This window comes from Panthera tigris, chromosome E1, assembly GCF_018350195.1.
Source record: "Panthera tigris isolate Pti1 chromosome E1, P.tigris_Pti1_mat1.1, whole genome shotgun sequence".
Classification (NCBI taxonomy): Eukaryota; Metazoa; Chordata; class Mammalia; order Carnivora; family Felidae; genus Panthera; species Panthera tigris.
In genome coordinates, this window is record NC_056673.1 from 49361834 (window position 1) to 49382919 (window position 21086).

Genomic DNA, 21086 nt, shown 5'->3' on the forward strand with positions numbered 1-21086 from the left:
CTCCAATCTCACTTCAGATATGCTTCCAGGACCCGATCTGAGACAGGAGGCAAAGTTCAAGTCAGTGTGGAATTTCCGCCTTTGAAATCCGGTTTCTAGGGGAACCTAGCCTGTCTGAGCCTTTCTCTGCGACCCAAGGTGGGCGTAGTAACAGTACCTCTCTTGTGGGGTTGTGGTGAGAATTAAGTGAGATAGTATGCAAAGGACACAAGCCCTGTGCCTCGCCCTGAGCGCCCAGAGTACGTGCTCACCAGGGGTCGGCTACTGTCAACGTCACCAGCTCACCAGAGGCACGGCCGGACGGGAAAGAGATCAGCCTGTTTAACTGGCTGAAAAAATACTCAGTGACAAGAGAGGAGAAGAGAAGAATTAAAATGGCATCTGCCATCTGCAGGACTCCTGTCGTTTCAAGTCGTGTGACCGAGGACCGTTTGCTGACGGACCCGTTTTCGCTCAGAGTGTGGGTGTAGGGGGTGGGAAGGGGTGCGATTTCTTTTCTCTTTCTTTTAAATTTATTCACGTATTTTGCGAGCGAACACAAGCGGGGGAGGGGCAGAGAGCGAGGGGGAGAGAGCGAGAATTCCGAGCAGGCTCGGCACTGTCCGGGCGGAACCCAACGCAGGGCTCGAGCTCACGAGCTGCGAGACCGTGACCTCAGCCGAAGTTGGACGCTGAACCCCCCAGGCGCCCCCGGGGTGTAATTTCTGAAAGAGGTAGGCTAATTGCACATTGACCCGGTTCTGTGTTTTCTCCGCCTGCAAGCATGAGGCATTTGACGTCCCGGTGACCACGGACAAATCAATACGTGTATTTTCTCTCTCTGGACGCACCGGGGCTTCCAGACAAGCGGGGGGCCCTGGCTGGGCTGGACCCACGGGTGTTTCACCCTAGCAATGGAGCTGACCCCGGCTGCTGAGTGTCATTGACCCGAGTATCACACACACATGAGTAAGGCTGGATACGGACAGGTAGCGAGTTGTCCGCGTGGAACATAAAACAATGTACCACATGAACCGGGCACCCTGCTCAGTGCGGGACAGACCCCGCTACCCCTTGGGGGTGGGTATTACAGCCCCCGACTCCTGACCCGGACGCTGAGGTTCCAGGAAATGAGCCTCAGGCCTTTGGGCGCCTGGTGGCAGAGCTGGGATTTAAACCCAGAACTGCCTAACTACAGAGCCTCTCAAGTACTCTTTTTTCTCATTCATTTACCAAACATTTATGAGGCACCTGTTGTGTACAAGCAGCCTTTTAGGTACGGGATCACACTGCCAAAGAGGCGAGCAAGCCTCCGTCCAGCAGCTCCTGTGGCTGCCGTAAGAAATAACCCCAAACGTGGTGGCTTTCCAGAAATTTATTTTCTCACCGTTCTGGACTCCCAGAGCTTGACATCGAGGTATCAGTGAGGCTATTAGGCTCCTTCCGGGGGCCCCGGGGGAGAATCCATTCTTTTTTTTCTTTCAGCTTCTGGTGGCTGTTGGCCTACCTTGCCTGGTGGCCACATCACCCCGGTCTCTGCCTTCTTGGTCGCACTGTGTCCTCTTCTGTGTCTAACCTCCCTCTGCTTTTCCTTATAAGGACCCTTGTTCTTGTTTTAGGACCCACCCAGATTTTCCAGGATGATCTCCTCATCCTAAGATTCTGAATTACATCTACAAAGACTTTTCTCCCCCACCACCCCCTAAGATACCGGTGAAAGATTCGGGGGGGATTTGGATGTGGATATATCTATTCAGTTTGATACAATCCTTAAACGCTTACGATCTAGTGAGGTTTTACGCTAAGCAGATCAACAAACAAGAAGGTGTTAAATTGTGTCAAGAGCCCTGATGAAAATAAGGCAGGAGTGGCAAGAGAGAGTTGGGGACCCCTCTAGGTTGATGGGACAGGAAAGATCCCTGTGAGTGGGCAGTTTTGAAAGGAGATCCAAAGGGCAAGAAGGAGCCAGCTGTCTCCTTTGGGGCTCAAACATTCTGGCCCATCTGCTTGTTTCTGTTTTTGTTTTGAGAGGGAGAGAGAGCGCACAAGTGGGAGAGAGAGGAAGAGAGAGAGAAAGAAAGAAAGAGAGAGAGAGAGAGAGAGGAAAATCTTAGCAGGCTCCACACTCAGAACAGAGCCTGACTCAGGGCTCAATCCCATGAACCTGGGATCATGACCTGAGCCGAAACCAAGAGTCAGAAGCTCAACCGACTGAGCCCCCCAGGCATCCCTCCATCTGCTTACTTTTCTATACTTAACGAGTAACTGATGTTTTTGGATGAGTTGGGCATAGCAACCCTCCCCCCCGCCAGGAAAGTCAGGAGGAAGCATTTTCGTAAGTGCAGACAAAACAGTTTTCATATCACAGCTCATGAGTAGCCTTAACAGATCGCTTAGCTCTGTTATTGCCAGAAAGAAGGGCCATGGAACAACTGCCATAAATCCAAGCTCATCATTTCTGGCTGACCTCCTCAGACCTTTTTAATGGCTTTACAGCTCATAACAGAACAGAAAACCACCTCATTCGGTTACATTTTGCAATGAATTTAACCCTCGGGGACCACTAGTAAGTTCCGCTGCTCAAATTAGGCACTCGATCGTTGCTCTGTCGATGGTTTTTTAATACCTAAGGTGGGCATTTGGTTATTATCTATTTTCATATTTTTCCAGCCCCAAATCTTGCAGTCACATGCTACAGCATATGGCTTGGAGGTACCGATTACCCTCTGGCCCATCTGTCACAGCAGATCCGCAAGTATCTCGGGAGGATCCCGACTGCCCTTGGAACTTGGGCTCCTCGCTGGGCACAGGTCGGTGGCTTTGAATCCACTCACCCGTCTGGTTTGACCGTGACCTTCTTCAAGAGCCTTTTGTTTTTATCTCCAAGTTTAGCCAACAGCCAAGTCTGTTTCTCTGCGCTGAACGTCAACCCTGACGAGCTGCACTCCAGGCGCCTCCAGGAGTTTGACCCTAAATGCGCTGCCACTCAGTGTCGATCAGAAGCTCTGCTAAGAGAGCGGGAGGGATGGAGGACTTCCCCAAGCGTGCACCTGCTCCCCATTCCCCTGGAACCTCAGCGCTGTCGATTTTCTCCTTAGATAAGACAAGCCGGCAGGCCTGTGTGCCGGGAACTGGGCAGTGTGGCCCACGGGGACATGACTGCACGGACTTGCTCTGGGACACAGTGCCGCTCATGCTGGGGAGTGCACGGAGTCACCGACGGGACCGTCTTCCAAGGTGGAGGACCCTGGTGCTTACCCACAAGGTGTCCTCTGAGCGGTAGGATGTGAGGGAGGAGGACCCCGGGGAATTGATGGGAACCCTATGGTCTTCCTGGGCCATAGGCTAGCATTCGCCCTGTAGACACGACTGATGGGTCCCCGAGCACAGCTAACTCTGGGGTGGGCAGGTGTTCACAGAAGTGCTCTGAGAAGCTCTTCACTCTAGGCCCCATCTGTCCTATTTTCCCTTGGACTTGTTTTTCTCAACTATTTTACATTTATTTTATTGTATTGTATTTTTAAAAATTTTTCATGAAAAAAAATTTTTTTAATGTTTATTGATTTTTGAGAGAGGGAGAGAGAGAGAGGGCAAGTCGGGGAGGGGCAGAGAGATAGGGGGCAGAGGGTCCGAAGCTGGTTCAGCTGTCAGCACGGAGCCTGATGTGGGGCTTGAACTCATGAACCACGAGTTCATGGCCTGAGCCAAGGTCAGACGCTTAACCGACTGAGCCACCCAGGTGTCCCTACGTTTATTTTAGGAGATAGATCATAATGATGTTTATGATCTATCTCATCATAAAACAATGGGACAGTTACAAAGGTAACTGACGGCCTTTCTATTCATAATGGTACGGGGGGCAGGGTGCTCTCCCCAAACACCTAACGTCCAGGACCTAAATCCCTGGAACCGGGGAATGTGACCTTGTTTGGAAATGGCATCTGTGCAGATGTAACACAGTTCAGGATTTTGAGAAGAGATGGTCTTGTATTATTCAGGTGAGCCCCAGATGCAGTGACACGTGGCCTTCGAAGAGAGACACATGGGCGGAAGAGGAGGTGATGTGACCGTGGAGGCAGAGCTTGGGGTGATGCGGACCCGAGTCCAAGAATGCTGGCAGCTATTCTTGTAGCAAAGGACTTGTGCGCCGCACCCCACCCCCCCGCCCCGCCTCCCCAGAGCCTCTGACACCTTGGTTTCAGATTCAGCCTCCAGAAGTGTGCAAGGAAACATTCGCAGCCCTAGGAAACCAATGTAGTGACGGAATTCCCTTCTCAGAACTTGCTCAGGAAATGCGAAGACCCAATGGCTCAAAGACGTGGCTGCCAGCTTCTGAGATGCGGGGCGTCGTCTCAGGCTCGCAGCTGTTGCCGAACGTCTCGTAAAGTCTCTGCCAAGGGGTCCAGGCCACGGAGCAAAAAAGTGTGTGGCATTAAAATCCTTCCTTGATGGCAGGGGTGCCTGGGTGGCTCAGTCGGTGAAGTGTCCAACTCTTGGTTTCAGCTCAGATCATGATCTTGTGGTCGGTGAGATCGAGCCCCATGTCAGGCTCTGCCCTGACTGGGTGCAGCCTGCTTGGGATTTTTTTTTTTTTTTAATTTATTTTTGAAGGAGAGAGAGAGAGAGACAGAGCGTGAGCAGGGGAGGGGCAGAGAGCGAGGGAGACACAGAATCTGAAGCAGGCTCCAGGCTTCGAGCTGTCAGTACAGAGCCCGACGCAGGGCTCGAACCCACGAACCCTGAGATCATGACCTGAGCTGAAGTTGGACACTTAACCGACTGAGCCACCCAAATGCCCCCTGCTTGGGATTTTCTCTCTCTCTCTCCCTCTGTCTCTCTGTCTGCCAACCCCCTTCCCCCCCCGCCCCGCTCTCTCTCTGTCTCAAAATAAATAAATAAACATTAAAAGTATTTTAAAGTCCATCCTTGATGGTATTTGATTTTCTGATAGCAAATGATACTGGAAGACCTCAGTTTCTCATTCTTCTATTAGAATAACATAATACTTATGATTATAATAAACACAGCACACAAATGTTTCCCTGTGTTGTTCTGACACCATCAAGTTTCACTGAGGGAGTTTCTGTCCATTTCAATGGAGACTCCTCTGAGAGGTGTGGCCTCTGATGGTCTCGGTACAAGGCAGTACTCATAGTTTCTCCCCGGGGGTCCTGCATAGCATCCACTACAGACAGTTGAGGTCCCACCAGCCCAGGCTGTTGCCAAGGACGCTGCTTTATAACACAGCTTTATAACAATTTGTGCTTCAAAACACAGACTGACTGGATGTCTTTCCATGGGGACACTCAGGTCAGCCTCTTACTGCCTGTAAACACCAATCTACGGTGAATGAATTACAGACTGTTTAAAAGAGCTTCAGGAAAGGGGCACCTGGGTGGCTCAGTCGGTTAAGTGTCTGACTCCGGCTTGGGTCGTGATCTCACGGTTCGTGGGTTCGAGCCCCGCGTCGGGCTCTGTGCTGACAGCGCAGAGCTTGGAGCCTGCTTCGGATTCTGGGACTCCCTCTTTCTGCCCCTCCCCCATTCATGCTCTGCCTCTGTCTCTCTCAGAAATAAATAAGCATAAAAATATAATTTAAAAAAAAGCTTCGGGAAGTGAAAGGACTCTCCACATTCATGCCATTACTAATATTAACAATTATTATCACAAATTCCCTATAGGTAAATGAACAGATAACGGTCTTTGGAGATTTGCTTATGAAATAATAGGCGCTTAATACACCTGATAAGCGAAAACAAATTTTCATCGCTGTTCTAGATATTCTGGCGGTTCACAGGAAAGGGAGTGTTTAAAAATTTACAAAACGGGCTTTAAGCACCCTTGAAGGATGACGTTGTGTCCTCGGCCCATCAATCAGAGGACCTGTGGACTTGGGGAGGAGGAGGACCATCCTAGGAGGGATGCAGGGAGACAGAGAGCCAGGTGTCAGCTTCTGGTCTCAAAAATGGTCTCCAGAAGAAGGGAAATCTTCAAGTCTACCCACAAACAGGTAGATTAAAAAGAAACTAAATGAAGAGCTAATCACTTGGCCCTAAGGAAAGGATTGAGGTCATCTTGTCTGTGAACGAAGGAGTTTTTAAGGGCTTGAAAAGGGAGGCCCAGAGGCCTGGTGAAGCTGGGAGAACCACACCGGGGGAGGGGACAGTTTCAAAGACAGCTTGGCTTTGCCGTGTGCCCCAGGGAGCTGAGGTGCAGGCAGGCCTGAGCCAGCAGATTAGCCCTAACTATCCCTGTCAGTTAGCCTCTGTATTATTAGTCTGCTCAGGCTGCCATAACAAAATACCACACACCGGGTGTGGCTTACACAATAGAAATTTATTTCCCACGCTTCTGGAGCCTGGAAGTCCAAGATCAAGATGTCAGCCGAGATGGTTTCTCCCAAGGCCTGTCTCCATGACTTGTGGATGGCCGTCTTCTCCCTGCGTCCTCAGATGGCCTTCCCTCCGTACATAAGTATCTCCCGGGGTCTCTCCCGCTTCTTTCAAGGACACTAGTCATAGGTGATTAAGGCCCCACCCTGGTGACCTCATTTAACCTTAATTATCTCTTTATAGGCCCAGTCTCCAAAAACAGTCACATTCTGAGGTGCGCTGCAGGTAAGAACTTGAACATACGGGTTTTGTGGGAACATGATTCAGTCCACAACTGCTTCATTCGAGTTTTAAAGGGCTCTATTAGATTTCTTTCTCACGGACACATGAGGCAGGCTGTTGCCACTTACAGCTGCTGGCTCACTGCCTGACAAGTGCCAGCAAAAGGGACTTCCTTGGAGCCTCTGCTCGGTCCTAAGTTATTACACCACCTCCTCTCCAATGGCCAGGAGACCCAAATCTCCCCACGTGGGCTTTAATCTATTTTGGCCAACAGAAGGCAGCAGAAGCGACATTCAGCAGGTCCTGGCCAGGACCTCAAGGGGTGATGCCCACTTCCACTCTCTCTTGGTAACCTTCCACCACTACGTGATGCAGCCGGGATTAGCTGACTGCCACGCGGAACCACCGTCATCATCTCCGTCAAGGCCCAGACAGGGCCCCCCCCGGGAGGGGACACAGCCTAGCTCAGCAGAGTTTATGTGGCACCTGACCACAGATGTCTCATTGAGCCCAAGGAGGCCAGAAGAACCGCTCAGCTGAGCCCAGCCCAAATTGCAGACTTGCAGAATCGTGAGCCAGTAAATGGTTCTTGTTTTTAAGTCATGATATTTTGGTATGATTTGCTGTGCAGCAAAGCAGGAATAGTACACAAGGCCTAAAAGATGCTCTCATTCGCACAAGTGGCCACAAGCATTGGCAAAGCCATGGTGGGGGTGTGTGGCCGTGCTCTCACTAGTGATAATAGCTGGGAGTGAGGGGGGTAAGGGAGGGCAGGGGGCTTGGGTTCTAGGCCCATCGGTTTTTGAGGAAAGAGGAAAAAATGTTTACTCTATTCCCATATAGTCCAAATCAGTGGCTTTCAAAAATTTTCTAGAAGTGGAACCTTCCTTACAAAAGAAACCTTGCACAGAATCCCAATATGTATGAAATAAACCAAACTCGTCATTTATTATTATAAATCTAATTTATAGGCTAAAATATGTAGACTTATTTTTAAAAGCTAATCGATAAAAACAAGAAGGAAAACAGGATTATGAACTCAAGCATTCAAAAGTGGGGGGAATGACAGATAGAAGTAGTCTTATTTCAGTACCTGATTAATTTCCACACATCATTTTGGTAGCACGGTACAAAAAATCGTGATAAACATACATAAGTAGTTGGGACGGGAGACGGTTTTTAATAGCTCACCTTGCAATCTCAGAATACTCCTCAATTAAACAAAGATAGGAGGAGAAGCCATCTGTCCACCTAAGTTACCTGCCACAAGCTCTACAGGCTACCACGTGTGTATAACACAATCGGGTGTGAGTTTTCTCATACAAGAACTTCAGAATTGTGTTAAAGTACACTCTTTCAAGATGAAAAATTAATCCGTCATTTGCAGAACTTGAGAAGCATCTCCCAGAACCCTGGAAGTTCATGGAGCACATCTCGAAAATGCCTGTCCCATATTTTCGCTCTGATAGACCTTGAAGAAGAAATCTTGGTCAAAGATGTGCTGTGCCTGGAAAACAGAGCAGCAAGGAGCCTTCAGGGACCAGAGGTTCACTCTCTTCATTCCAAAGGAAGGGAATCCTGAAGAAGGTAAGTGGTTTCCTCGGGACTGACACACTGGCATCTGGGCTCTAAGTGGAATCTCTTTTTGGGAGAAAGAGACATGAGCCCACGAATGAGCTGGGTCCACCTCGGTTTCTTCTTTGGGCTCCCGTGAAGAGAGTAAGGTTGATTTAAGCCCCAATAAATGAAGATGCCTGTCTTCTTGGGAGGATTTTAATGGTTGGTATAAAAAGCCCGCACATGTTAGGAATTTGTTGTGAATGAATTCGATTTTCAAGTCTCAATTAAAACTCCAGAACAGTAGCTAAAGGAGTGCTCTGCGCTTAAGCTGAGAAACTTTCCAGCATCACCCGTGACAGTTTCTCCAGGACCCTTGAAGTCTACACCCAGGTGCACCGCTCCTCCCCTCAATGAGCCACCTGTCCTGAGAATGCACAGTTTCCAATGACTCCACCTCCCTGACGTCAGGGATTGGCTGAGAGGTGGGCACGCCTCAAAGCTGGGCCAATCATAGTCCTCTACAGCCTGGCTGTTTTCTCGGACCTGGCCAATCAGCATCTCTGCTCATTATCTTTTTTTTTTTTTGGAAACCGGAGACTCCCTTTTTCTCTCTGGTCCTTGAGCAGCTGGGACCCAAAGCCGCAGGAGGGGATTAAGACAGGCCCTCACTGGGTTTTGGTTACGTGAGTCTCTACATTTCCTTTTCCTACTTGCGTTACTTTGAGTTAGGTTTCTGTCACTTGAAACCAAAGTAGACTTTCCAAAAGCAGTAAACTATTTCTTAGGAAAATAAGCATATGCACAGAATGCAAATTTGTCATAACATTTAAGGGAAACATAGACCTCATCCCTTGAACTCGGTAGGGTCCAGGGACCGCCCCCCTCCCCCCCTCCCGTGGGGGACAAAAAAAAAAAAAACCACTTTCAATGAAACAGTGGTTAATAAGGGGCTTGATTTGATGATGGAGTTGTGGCTGGTCTTTCTCTAGCGTCTCCGACCCTTCCGAGGGGCGCAGAATGCGTAAAAAATACAGCTACTGGCTGTGCATAATTCTTAACTCAGAGTGGAAAACATGGGCTGAGCTGTAAGTGCAGATAAATACACTATTCCTATAGAATTTGTAACTCTTCAGCCATGGGGAAAAATGAGTCAGAAATCCAAAACTCCCCTTTGGACTAATGAAACTGAGACCCTGTGGGACACCTGAATTGGCCAGGAGAGACAATCTGTCCCTCCGCAGAGACTCCATTTTGGTTAGCAACATCAGAAATAATTTCCCTACGACCCCCCCAGAAATATTTCCCCACGATTCCACGACGACCCAGGTATTGATCGCAAGTTTGCTATCTGAGCTATGCCTGACTTCCCAGGGCCAGAGGCAGCTCTGATTTCCTTCTGCCGGGAGAGATCTTTTCTAACCCATCAACCTCTTCCAAGTTTTCTAAAATTCCATCTCTTCCCGGGCCAGCTTTTTTTTAATAGCCCAGCTTCTCAGTCCATGTGCCCCAGTGCCAAACTCCTTAAGTTTCTCTTTTACTCTCCGTATTTTGCTGAGTCTTATTACAGGTTCTTGGCTTAGGAACCACAGTCCTCCACTATTTTCTATTCCCTGTGGCTTTCCAGATGGAACTGGTCTGTTCCTCGGGGATCCAATAAATCAGACCCTTTTCTGATTCTTAACTTTGCGTCGCGCCCAAGCCCGGTTCTGCTGGCCGCCCCCAGTTCTTCCCCTTCAGAGTCCCGGATGCCAGCGTCTCCACAGCACTCAGACCCAGTCTGTCCTGATTTCACATTGCAGCCATAGGACATTCTGCCAAGTGACAGGGCACCAGAAGGGCTAAGCCCTTTTTGTTTTCTCCTTGCTATGGTTTTCATCGGGCATGTATGTGTGTGCCTGCCTCTGACAACAGGTTCGCAGATGCTCTTTGGCCTAGAAACTTCTGTTCCCCTAAAGCGGCAGCTGTTGAGAATGGTATCCCCCACTCGGCTTTCGGCCACAGGCAGGCTGACTTCAGCAGAATCCACAGGCTCTCGTAGGCCTCAGCTTAATGAATAATCACAAGAAAAACATGGGTCAGCACTTGCCAAGGGGCAGCTCGGGGATTGCGTTGGCTCACTCAGGGTCTCCGTGCTTCCCACTTTCTTTAAGCAAGACTTCTTGGCTGCTCTTCCTCAGAAAGTACCGGAAGCGGAGGAAATTCCCTCTTCCTGGCATATGACACCCTCTCAACTTTCCTTCGGGGCTTTTTTTTTTTTTAAATTGATTTCATCTAGGCTATTGCAATAAAGAGAACACCCACCTTAGCTCCAAATTTCAGAAAGTCTCAGTAGGGTGGCTTTGTCTTAGACCTTTACAGGGAGGAGTTAAAGCGACAGGTGGGGTGATTTTACAGTTGGGATTGTTTCAGTGTGAGGCTTTCTTCACAGGAGACAACAGACCATTTGCTCACAGGCCCCAAATCCTGATGTTGTCTGTTCCCCATGACGCGTTCCCCAGATAATTGACTCTGGCTGTCCCCGCCCCCTCCCAGCCCCACGGGAAACCATGAAACAGATGTGGCAGCGTGACCACATGCAAGCCGGGGGCTTTTCGTGCCAGAAGCAAGTGGCTATTCATTCCCCCAGGAAGCTCCTAGCAGCTGCCATGAAGCCGGACGGGGCTCAGTCACAAAAAGTAATATGGTCTTATATGCAGAGGAGGGGTATAGTCAGAGAGGGGCCAGAGTGGGTGAAGGCAGTCAGAAAAGCCTTTCCGGGAGAGGGAAAGCGAGGGCCTGTGGACTTCAAAAGACGCACAGTGGTGCAGCTGGTGGTTGGGGCGTGCATCCTGGAGCCAGACGCTCTGGGTACGAAGCCTGCCTGTGGTTTGCTGGCTGCCTGACTTTGGAAGACAAGTGATATAACCTTCTCGTCCTCAGTTTCCTCCATGGAGGGAAATCAACGGCAGTACCAGATTTGTTTGCTATTGCTATTTGTTGGCTACTACACACCCGGGGGCTTAGAGCAACACCCATCGGTTCAGTCACCGAGTTCTGTGCCTGAAGTCCAGCCTGGCCGTACCTGTGTTCTCTGCACAGCCTCTGCAAGGCTGACGTTAAGCTGTCCCCCAGGCTGAGTTCTCGTCTGGCGACTGTGGGGAGAAATCTGCTTCTGAGCTCGTTCTCACCCCTGGCAGAATTTGCTTCCTTGTGGTGGCGGGACTGATGTCCCTGTTTCCCTGCTGGCTGTCACCTGCGGGCCAATCTTAAGTCCTCAGTGTCCCTAGCCAGGTGGCCCCCTCCATCTTCAAGTCAGCAGTGGCCCCTCAGATCCGTATCATACTTTGGATCTCTGATTTCCTTTTCTTTGATCAGCCGGAGAAAACTCCCTGCTTTTAAAGGGCTCCTGCGATTAGGTCAGGCACACCGGGATCATCGGTCTATCCCAAGGTCAACTCATCTGGGACCTTAATTACATCTGTACAATTCCTCGACACCAGCACCTAGACTAACATTTGGTAGAATAATGAGGAGAGGGCGTGTTTACACCAGGGCTGGGAATCTAATGGGGCCACCTTGGAATTCTGCCTACTGCACATGCCTACTTCTTTTTTCTTTTTTTTAATGTTTTTATTTATTTTTGAGACACAGAGAGACAGAGCATGAGCAGGGGAGGGGCAGAGAGAGAGGGAGACACAGAATCCGAAGCAGGCTCCAGGCTCTGAGCTGTCAGCACAGAGACTGATGTGGGGCTTGAACTCAGGGACCGTGAGATCATGACCTGAGCTGAAGTTCGACGCTCAGCCGACTGAGCCACCCAGGCGCCACCAAGCACATGCCTACTTCTAAGGAAACCGTGAGGCCTAAGTTAGCACGTGTATGGGGAGTCCCTGGGCCAGACCAAGTATGTTTCATGTTTCGGGAAGAGGGATTTGCATGCAGTTAACCAGTTGAGTTCCCAGGATTGATGAGAACTTCGTGCGGTGAAAGGAGAGTGTTGGGGACTGGGAACAATGGAACAGCTGACAAACAGCCTCTAGTCCTTGGCCAAAGGACTTCATTTTGATATAACTGGACACAGGAAGTGCCTGTCCTCCTTGACTGGACAACAGAGAGCCTCCCTGATTTAGGTCTTTGCTGCAGAAACGGCAGCGAAGACTGGGTTCTGGAACGAGGGAGAAGGGACCCGAAGATGGCCCTGGGTTAGTCCTCTCAGACGCCATCGGTTTGGAGTATGTGACTCTGAGGAGAGTGGAGAGGTTTCTTCCAGCTACAAGTCCAGGGATGCGGGGATTGCTATAAAACAACAGCCCTTCCCAAACCAGTCAAGCAAAGCTCTAATTGGAAAAGAGAAATGGAAGTCACACACAGGTCGGGTTGAGGCCCGTTTTCAAACCAAAGGAGGTCATTTCCTTTCTTAGCCTGGCATCGCTGGCGGAAGAATCGGTCAGGGGGCCAAGGCCCTGTTGACTCTGGGAGAAAAGCAAATGGTCGCCCTCCAGGAGTAAGAACCTGGACTTTTATCTGCCTTTGCGAGTTGCACTGCCTGCCCCCAATCAATCCCAATGGTCTGGGGCCAGCACGAGATAAGCAGGAAAAGAGAAAAAGAGGTACAGGCCTGGGGGGCTGGACGGGGTGAGAATAAAGAGATTGTATTTTTCGTTCCATAGATGCCACGGTGGGAAGAAGCTTGGCCTTCAAAACCTCTTAGAACAGACAGTTCTCATTTCCAGCTGACTTCTTCATCTTTCCTGGCTCCTTCTCTCTCTCCCACCCCTCCCCTCCCCGCTCTCCTCTATCTGCCTTGGCTGCTGGGTCTTCTCAAAGCTTCCCCCGGAAAAACTTGAGCCAATTTACTCCCCTTAAACAACTGTCAGGTTTGAAAAGCTGCCCAGTGTCTTCGCTGTGATTTTCAAAGAGAAACACAGGGCTAGGCTTTCGGCGACAGCAAGTAGGTAGGAGGAGACGGAGAACACAGATACACACGTACGCTGCTCAGAAATGCTGAAGCTGTAATTGTGGGGAGACACAACCTTCCGGATACCTGAGGCAATGTCACAAAGAAAGAAAAGCAGAGAGTGGGGAGTGGGGAGCTTGCATTTATGTGTTAGCTGCTGGAGTCTGGGCATGGGGAGGGGGGCTGAGGGGTGAGAGGTGAGGGGGGTGGTGGGGCATGACCCTGTTTGGCCTTGCCTGTCAAGACCGGAGAGTTACAGAGGAGCCAACCGAAGATATGTGGGCAAAAGGCCCGGCCACTTCTGACACGTCAGAGGACAGGTATTGTCTGGCTTGGGTAGCTTGTGGGCAGAGAAGCAGCCCAGCCCACAAACCCAGAAAGCCCAGCCTCCGAGGCAAGGAAAGCAGCGGGGTGAACAGTTACCTGTGTGCCAGGTAAGCCCCGCCTTCCATCTGTAAGCCCCGCCTTCCATCTGTAAGCCCCGCCTTCCATCCATTACTTTGAAAGGAAAAGGCTTCCTGCGGCTGACTGGTTTAGGGCCTGAAGTAGTGAAGACTATACTCCCCTGGCTCTTTGTTCTGTCCTTTTCACTATTCAAGACAGGTGCCAAATGTGTCATCATGCCTGCTAGGGCCTGGCGTTGGCTCGCTGGCTGTGATCAGTGACCGACGACCCGACAGAAACATTTTCCCTGATTGCATTTTTCACTTGGATTGTGCCACACTTACTTACATTTTGGGGGAGAAAGGAGTGGGTTGGGGAGGTCTGCAGAAAGCCTGAGGGTCCCATAGCACAAGACTGTCCACCCGACACGCGATATATCTTTTGCATTTCAACTTAACCGAATACGGACACCCGATGAACAAATACTAATCGGAAACCTGGGACGTTCAAAACAACGTATAAGCCCCATCTTCCACTGAAATCGAAAAGGAATGTGCTGGGGAAGAAGACGGGGCATTATCTACCTTTTATTGGTAGTGAGCTCACAGTTGTAGAAAGATACCTTCTGACTTCACATCATTACACACACATGGAGGGCTAGTCCGTGCAAGAGATAAGCCATTAGCAAGGTCATTCACTATTTCTTCCTTTGCTGTCTGTTCTAATTATCTGTCTGCAGCGAACTCTGGAGCCTTCCTTGGCCCTGCACGTTGCAAAAGGCATGCGGGCTTCATATTCATCAGGGCACTCTCTCGCTTAAGGTAATGGGGGACTGTCTCTCACAACAGAACAAGGCGCGTGATTCAAATTCACACTGGCTAACGAGTCTTCAGGTTCCGTTTTTAACCCTGCCATGAGTAACAATGCACATGCGTATTAATATCATCGCGTTGGCATTTACCATACAGTTCGGGTGAAGGTAGGTACCGAGATCCACTTTTGGTACTCGAGAGTGCAGGTTACTCATCCGTTTCAGCCACAAACCTCACTTGAGAGCTCAAGGATTAAAAGGGAGAGGGAAATAAATATCACAAGGGTCACATGCCCACCAACCCCACCAAACCACCCTGTTCCCTCCGAATACAGCAAGGTCACCAGCCCTCATTGGTCGATCCGCCGTTAAATGACGAAAACCGTTTCTGGCCAGTAAATGCGTCTTTGTGACACACAAGGGTGTAGAAATCAAGCTCCAAATCGATTGCCGGACAGATTGGTGAGGAAGATTTTTGCTTTTCTGCCCAAGCATTCCCCTAGGCTTTCCCTTCAGGACCAAAGTAACATGAAGAACCTGAAGGCGGCAAAAAGGTGCACACCGTGGGGTTACATTTGCCAAAGAGCCAGTGACTTAGCTCAAAGTCCCTTCACTTCTCAAATCTTCAACAGATGTGCGGACAATTTTCTAAGGGCAAAATTTCCTCGTCCATCGATCTGGCCGCCCACGTTATGGACGAAATAAAGGTAATGCTGAAAATGACAGTGTCCGAGGAGCCATCTCCAAGTGCCTTTTTATTACGCACAATTAGCCATGAAATGGAGAACCACTTCCTTCCTAATATAAAATCGTCAGCCATGGAGTTGCAGTTGAAATTCACCACAGTGATTTCAGCCAATAGCTCTCCATTTTGTGTCTTTTTTACTTTCTGAAAGCCCTCTCTCGGTCCTAGCACCACAGAATAACGAGCAAACAGTTAAACTGGGCTCGCACTGAGTTTCCACGGCGATTTATGGTCTACCCATCCTCCACAGGGACTCTGAAACCATCCGATGACATCTCATTTTGAAATCTCTTGCATTAAGGAAAGGGATGGGTGTGGTACATAAGTGAACTCTGGATGTGAGTGATATTTAGACAAGTCTGTACTTCAAAACAGAGCTCTAACTCATTTAACGTCCTCGGTCATTACCTGGGGATCTCAGTATCCACCACTGGGCCTTCTCCAAACCACCCCCCACCCCCCACATCCCCCGCGCCTTTTTACAAATATATCCTTCTAAATTTAAACCTAAATATGTTTGGTTTTTTTTCCCCCCTCTGCATTTTGCTTTGGATCTTAAAAATTCCCAGGTAGATTTTTATCTCCGTGCATGAAAGCATCAAGCCTGGAACCAAGTCTGCCCAAATCACCACAACACTAAAACCGCCTTCGGGTTCTAGCACTCACCAGAGGGACAAGCCACGTTTTAAACAGAACGGATCAGGGCACCAACCACTTAGCTTTCTGCCCCAGCTGACCTCTTGTGATCTCTGACCTGGGCATTGGAGTAAGTTAAGAGAATGAGCTGGGTTTTCAGGGAGTAGCATTGCTTTCTGGAAGGCGCCCAGGTCTAAAGCTAAGTGCGGAATTCGAACCAGCTCTGGAGTTGGCTCTGTCTGGGAACCTATTCTGGATCGCCCAACTCCAGCCGCGGCTTCCCACATCGGGGCGAGGATTGAAAGAGGCGGGTAGCCGGCCAGGGAACACAAGTGGGGCTCAGGAGTGAACCAGGAGCCCAAGGGGAGGGGCTCGGAGCATTTCCTGGCGGGGCTGCAGCCCAGAAACTTTTCCTCCCGCTGAGATGCGCTCGGGGCTGAGCTCTGCCGCCCGCCACGGCTGGTGGGGTCCGGGCAGGGCACACCCGCCGCGCCCGGGCGGAGCCGGAGCGCTGGGCGAAGCCGCGGCGGGCCGGGGCGGGGGGCGCGGCGGGGCCGGGCAGTGCGCGCGGCGGGCGCCTCGCGCCCGGGGTCCTCACCTGTTCCAGCGGGCCACCTTCCTCCGGTAGTACCGCAGCGCCTCCTGGCTGGCCAGGAGCGAGTCCTCCGGCCCGAGGAGCGGCGGCTCCTCCGGGACGCGGTACAGCGGGTGGGCGTAGAGGGCCTGCAGTTTGGAGCCGCGGCCGCCGCGCCGCTCGGGCCCGGGCCCGGCTCGGGAAAAGTTGCGCGCGGCCGCGCGGGGGGCCGGGGAGGCGGCGGCGGGGGCCGGACCCGGGGAGGCGGCGCGGCGGGCGCACGGGCAGCCCCGCGGGTGCTCCCGGGGCCGCAGCTGGCGCCGCACCTGGGGCCAGAGGTGGAAGTAGAGGTCGGCGGAGAGCAGCGCGCCCAGCAGCAGCAGGGTCAGCAGGCGGTCCCGGCGCAGCGCGGGCATGGCCCCGCCGGGGCGCGCGGGCGTCTCCGGGGACCCGGGCGGGCGCTGGGCGCCGAGGGCCGGCCGGGGTCGATGGGGCCGGGGCGCTCACCGCGCGGGATCGCACCCCTCCCCCTCCTTGAGGGGTGTCGCCCCTGAACTTGGGGACCGGCGGCGCGGGGGCTCGCGGTGTTGCCGGGCGTCTCTTCTCCGCGTGGACTGGAGACCCGGGGATGGTGCCTCTGGGCCCCTGCTTCCGGCACCTTCTCTCCCCGCGCCGCCGGCCCGGGAGCCCGCGGCAGGGAAGGGCCGGGGGCGCGGGTGCCTGCTGTCCCCCGCGGGCGGACGGGCGGCGGGGCCGGGGGGCGACGGCGAGCGGGAGCGCGGGGAGCGGGCGGCGGCGCTCGCCTCCGGGCGGAGGAAGGCGGCTGCGGAGCCTGGGGCGTCTCTCCAGAGGATGCTGTCGCCTGGCGGCTGCTGCGACTGCTCCCGCGGCTCCTTCTGCGGGCGGCGGGGACGCCCGTGCCCCCGGCTGCTCTGGGCGAGCTCGTCTGCGCGCCCGACTCCTAGAGGCAGAGGTGACGCCGGGCCTCCCCCGCCTGGCCGGGCGCCCGCCCCTCCGCCCACTCGCAGCTGGCACCTGCCTCTGCCGCAAGCTCGCCAGCCAACTCCCGATGCCTCTGCCGGCTCTGCCCTTGCACCTTGTCACCCAACCCGCTGGGCGCGCCCATCCCCCTCGCCCCAGGCCTCCCACTTTCCCTGCTCAGGACTCAGTCCGGGCACTTTGGGGAGTCAGGGTGTGTGTGTGTGTGTGTGTGTGTGTGTGTGTGTGTGTGTGTGCGTGCGCGCGCGCAACCTTTTATTTTCATTTTTAGAAAAAAGACAATCCCCCGAAAGTCTTTCTCTTGTAAGATTCGCCAGATGGGTGTGTGTGTGTGTGTGTGTGTGTGTGCGCGCGCGCGCGCGTATGTGTGTGCATTGTCTTTTCCCTCTTTGTATCTTCCCACCCGGCACATCCTAGGTCCATAACAACTACGTGCCCGGGTGCCTGGCACTTAGTAGGCACTCAGGAAATACCCAGTCAATGAAATTAAAAAGTTGGTCCTTTAAAAATAAGGCGCCACGTTTACCTAGAATCTTGGTGATTTCCTGTTTGGATGGAGTTTGATTCCAACTGTGCTTGTCCTTTACAAGGAGGAAATTTCTCCCGCACTCAAAGAGGGAGGGGCCGCCCGCTGACCCTCCTCTGAACTTTTGCATTTAGCTCGGTGTGAAAGTAGTCCACCCAAATGAATCACTGGAGGGCACATGTTATGTTTCCTCCTGATGGCTCGTGAAGTAATTCATGCTCCCCCCACATCATTTTCCTTTTGGGGAAGAGGGAGGGGGAGGGGGCAGGCCAGGCCTGAACTTCTGGCTCCTCTATTTAATGACCTGGGGCGCGCTTGGGGGGACAGGAGAGTGCAATTCTGATCAGGGAGGCGGCCCCACCCTGCTGAATGTTCAAGAAAATACATCTTTGCCGTGAGTTGCCTGCCCAGACAGCAAAGATTCCCATGTATGTTCATCTTACTCTTTAACCCTCTCCTTCCCTTGCTGGAGTTAGGAATCCTCAGACACCCTTTGGCTTGTGGGTTCAGATCAGCCTTCTTTCCCCTGTGGTTCAGTGGGAGGCGGGGAAGGGGGGAGGTTCTTGTGTTCTTCACCATCCCCTCCTCTGTCACTGAAAGATAATAATAGGACCTACCCCATAGGGTTGTTATGTGCTTGGAACAGCCCCCAGCATGTGGTAAGTAAGTGGGAAATCTTTGTTTGCTAGAAACAGTTAGGACTTCTTGGCTCCTGTAGCACACTGGGTTAAGTTAGATACAATTTATGAGTGGGACAAAAGACATAAAGTGTGAAAAAGCAGGCCAGACAGGGACCACTTTCAGGAGCACATCATGGCCTCAAAGCCCAGTCCTGGTGAGAAATCCCAAGATGATACCATGGGCCCCTGCTTCACTCTGCTGCTGGCCTATGGTGGTGGTTATTTGTAAGCCTTGTTGAATGATCTCCATCTTTTTATTTGGAACCAACTTTCAACTGGTCCCCAATTTCTGAGAAACTTTGCAACTTCTTTTTCTCTTTTTTAATGTTTATTTATTTTTAAGAGAGAGAGAGAGCGAGAGAGAGAGCCGGAGCGTAAGCAGGGGAGGGGCAGAGAGAGGGAGACACAGAATCTGAAGGAGGCTCCAGGCTCTGAGCTGTCAGCACAGAGCCTGACGCGGGGCTTGAACTCACAAACTGCGAGATTATGATGTGAGCCGAAGTTGGATGCTTAACTGACTGAGCTAGCCAGAAGCCCCCAAATTTTGCAACTTCTGATGTGTCTGGTTAGGCATCATGGCGAGGGGATGGAGAAACCAGGCACACATGTGGCAGGACCGCTTTGCATTTTTCTGGGCTGGCCAAGGATATGGGCACGAAGCCATCACAGTCTTACGAGTCCAGTTCTCCTCCACTCCTGTGGCCATGCTTCCTTAGCACTCGCTTGTCTGACCTCAGTTCAGGGAACAATATTTTTAACTTGATTAGAGATTATCTAAGTACATTTCCCCTGCCCTATAATGGTCAAGGGCAAAACTGTATGTGGAAGTCAGATGTTAGGTGTGCATGAGGTCCGGGTGGGGGAGGTGAAATCCTAGGGGCAGGATGTCCTCAGTGTCCTCAGTGTCTTTTCCCCGCTCTCAGCAATGGGCCTGGCCCTTCTGTGCCTGCTCTGACTCTCCACATCTTGGCCCCTGGCTTCCTCACCCACATTTCTTCAGTCCACACCCAGATTATCCCCGACCGCTGTTTGCCAGAGACATTGTTTCAAGCCTCTCGCTGTAAATCCAGCCCCACCCTTCCGTTCCCACTGCTCTCGACTGCATCCAGGGTCCCAACTTTTCTTGCTTAGACTCTTGCAAATAGGCTCCTCGGCTGGTCTCTCAGCTTCCGACATGGTCCCATTTCAGTGCCCACCTGTGTTATGATGTAATCAAAACTCTTGCCAGAGTGAGCTTTCTAGGATGCAGATACAGCGATGATGTCCTGTTGAAAAGCCTCCATGGCTTTGTGTCTGGCTTAGGCTACACGTCATGACGTCGCCCTTCATGTTTTGGCTTCTGTTTCCCCTTCCTGCCTCGTCTCCCACGGCATCCTTTAGATGCCGTTCAGGTTTCAGCCCATAATACTTTCTGCAATTCCCCGAGTGCTTCATGCACTCGTGGACATGCCTTTATTCAAAAACTCTTTTGCATTTCCCTACCCGGAGAATTGTCTGTCCAAGCTTTGGCCTCCTGTCCCACGTTCCCTGATGCTTTTCCTCATGCCCATTAAGCTCAATACCATGTACTCTCAGGTACCCTTCTAGCCCTTTCCATACACTCCTATTAAAGCGTTGACCAGGCTGTGTCTTGTTGTTTGCATGTGTGAGAGGTTGAACTATGCACCTTGCCAATTTATATGTTGAAATCCTAACCCTTAATACGTCAGAATGTGATCTTATTTGGAAATAGGGTCATTGCAGAGGTAATTAGTTAAGATGAGGTCATATTGGAACAGAGTGGGCCCTTCATCTAATATGACCAGTGTCCTTATAAAGAAGGGGAATTTGGACACTGAGCTAGGCACACAGGGGGATCTCCACATGAAGCCGAGGCCAGAGGTCAGACTCATGCTTCTAAAAGCCGCGGGGCGCCAAAGATGGCCAGCAAACCACCAGAAACTAGGTAAGAGGCAAGCAGCTGATTCTCCCTCATGATTTTTGGTAGAAACCATCCCTGTCAACATGTCGATCTCAGACTTCTGGCCTCCAGAACCATGAGCCGATACACTTCCACTGTTTAAGCTCCCCAGTTTGTGGTCCTTTGTGACAGCAGCCCAAACACACAATGCCCATGTGTGCCTTCCTCGCTCAAGTGCAGAGGGAGAGTGTTTCTTATCTCTGGACCCGAAGCTCTGAGGACAGGGCCCATCACTTGCAGAAGTTTGTGCTCAGTGAATGAAGGCAAGTCTTTGAGGGCAGGGATCTCAGGTTAGCTCTGCAATTGTAGCATATCACACAGGGCCTGGGACCCAGGAGGGGCTGAACTGTGGGTTACAATAAAATAACAGAGTTTTAGGGCCTGGAGGAGACACAGAAGGAGTATCAGACAGGGTTCCCGCCTTCAAGCATCTTTTATGGTTAGTAGAGAAGAGAGATCTGTCTGTACCTACGAGACAATCGAGAACAAGTCTGAGGCGGAAGGCTGGCCAGATTAGAGAATCTGTATCTCTGCATGAATTAAGGGGCAAAAGCAAAGGACACCCGTGTTTCCTTTTAGTCTAGCTAAATATCCAGCTCTCGATTTCCAGGAATTAAGTTGTGAGAACAACAGAGTCAGTATTTAAATGCAAGGGTTCCTCCATCTGTGAAGGTTATACTCT

The 21086-nt window shown here is 51.6% G+C and overlaps 1 protein-coding gene across 1 annotated transcript in view; it reads right to left on the reverse strand.

Moving 5' to 3' along the window:
- FAM20A (FAM20A golgi associated secretory pathway pseudokinase) overlaps window positions 1-16655 on the reverse strand; it is a 49530-nt gene extending 32875 nt beyond the window's left edge. The window contains exon 1 of the mRNA XM_042967195.1: window positions 16264-16655. Coding sequence (XP_042823129.1) covers window positions 16264-16655 — 392 coding nt within the window. The remainder of the gene's footprint in view (window positions 1-16263) is intronic.
- Window positions 16656-21086: the final 4431 nt, after the last annotated feature.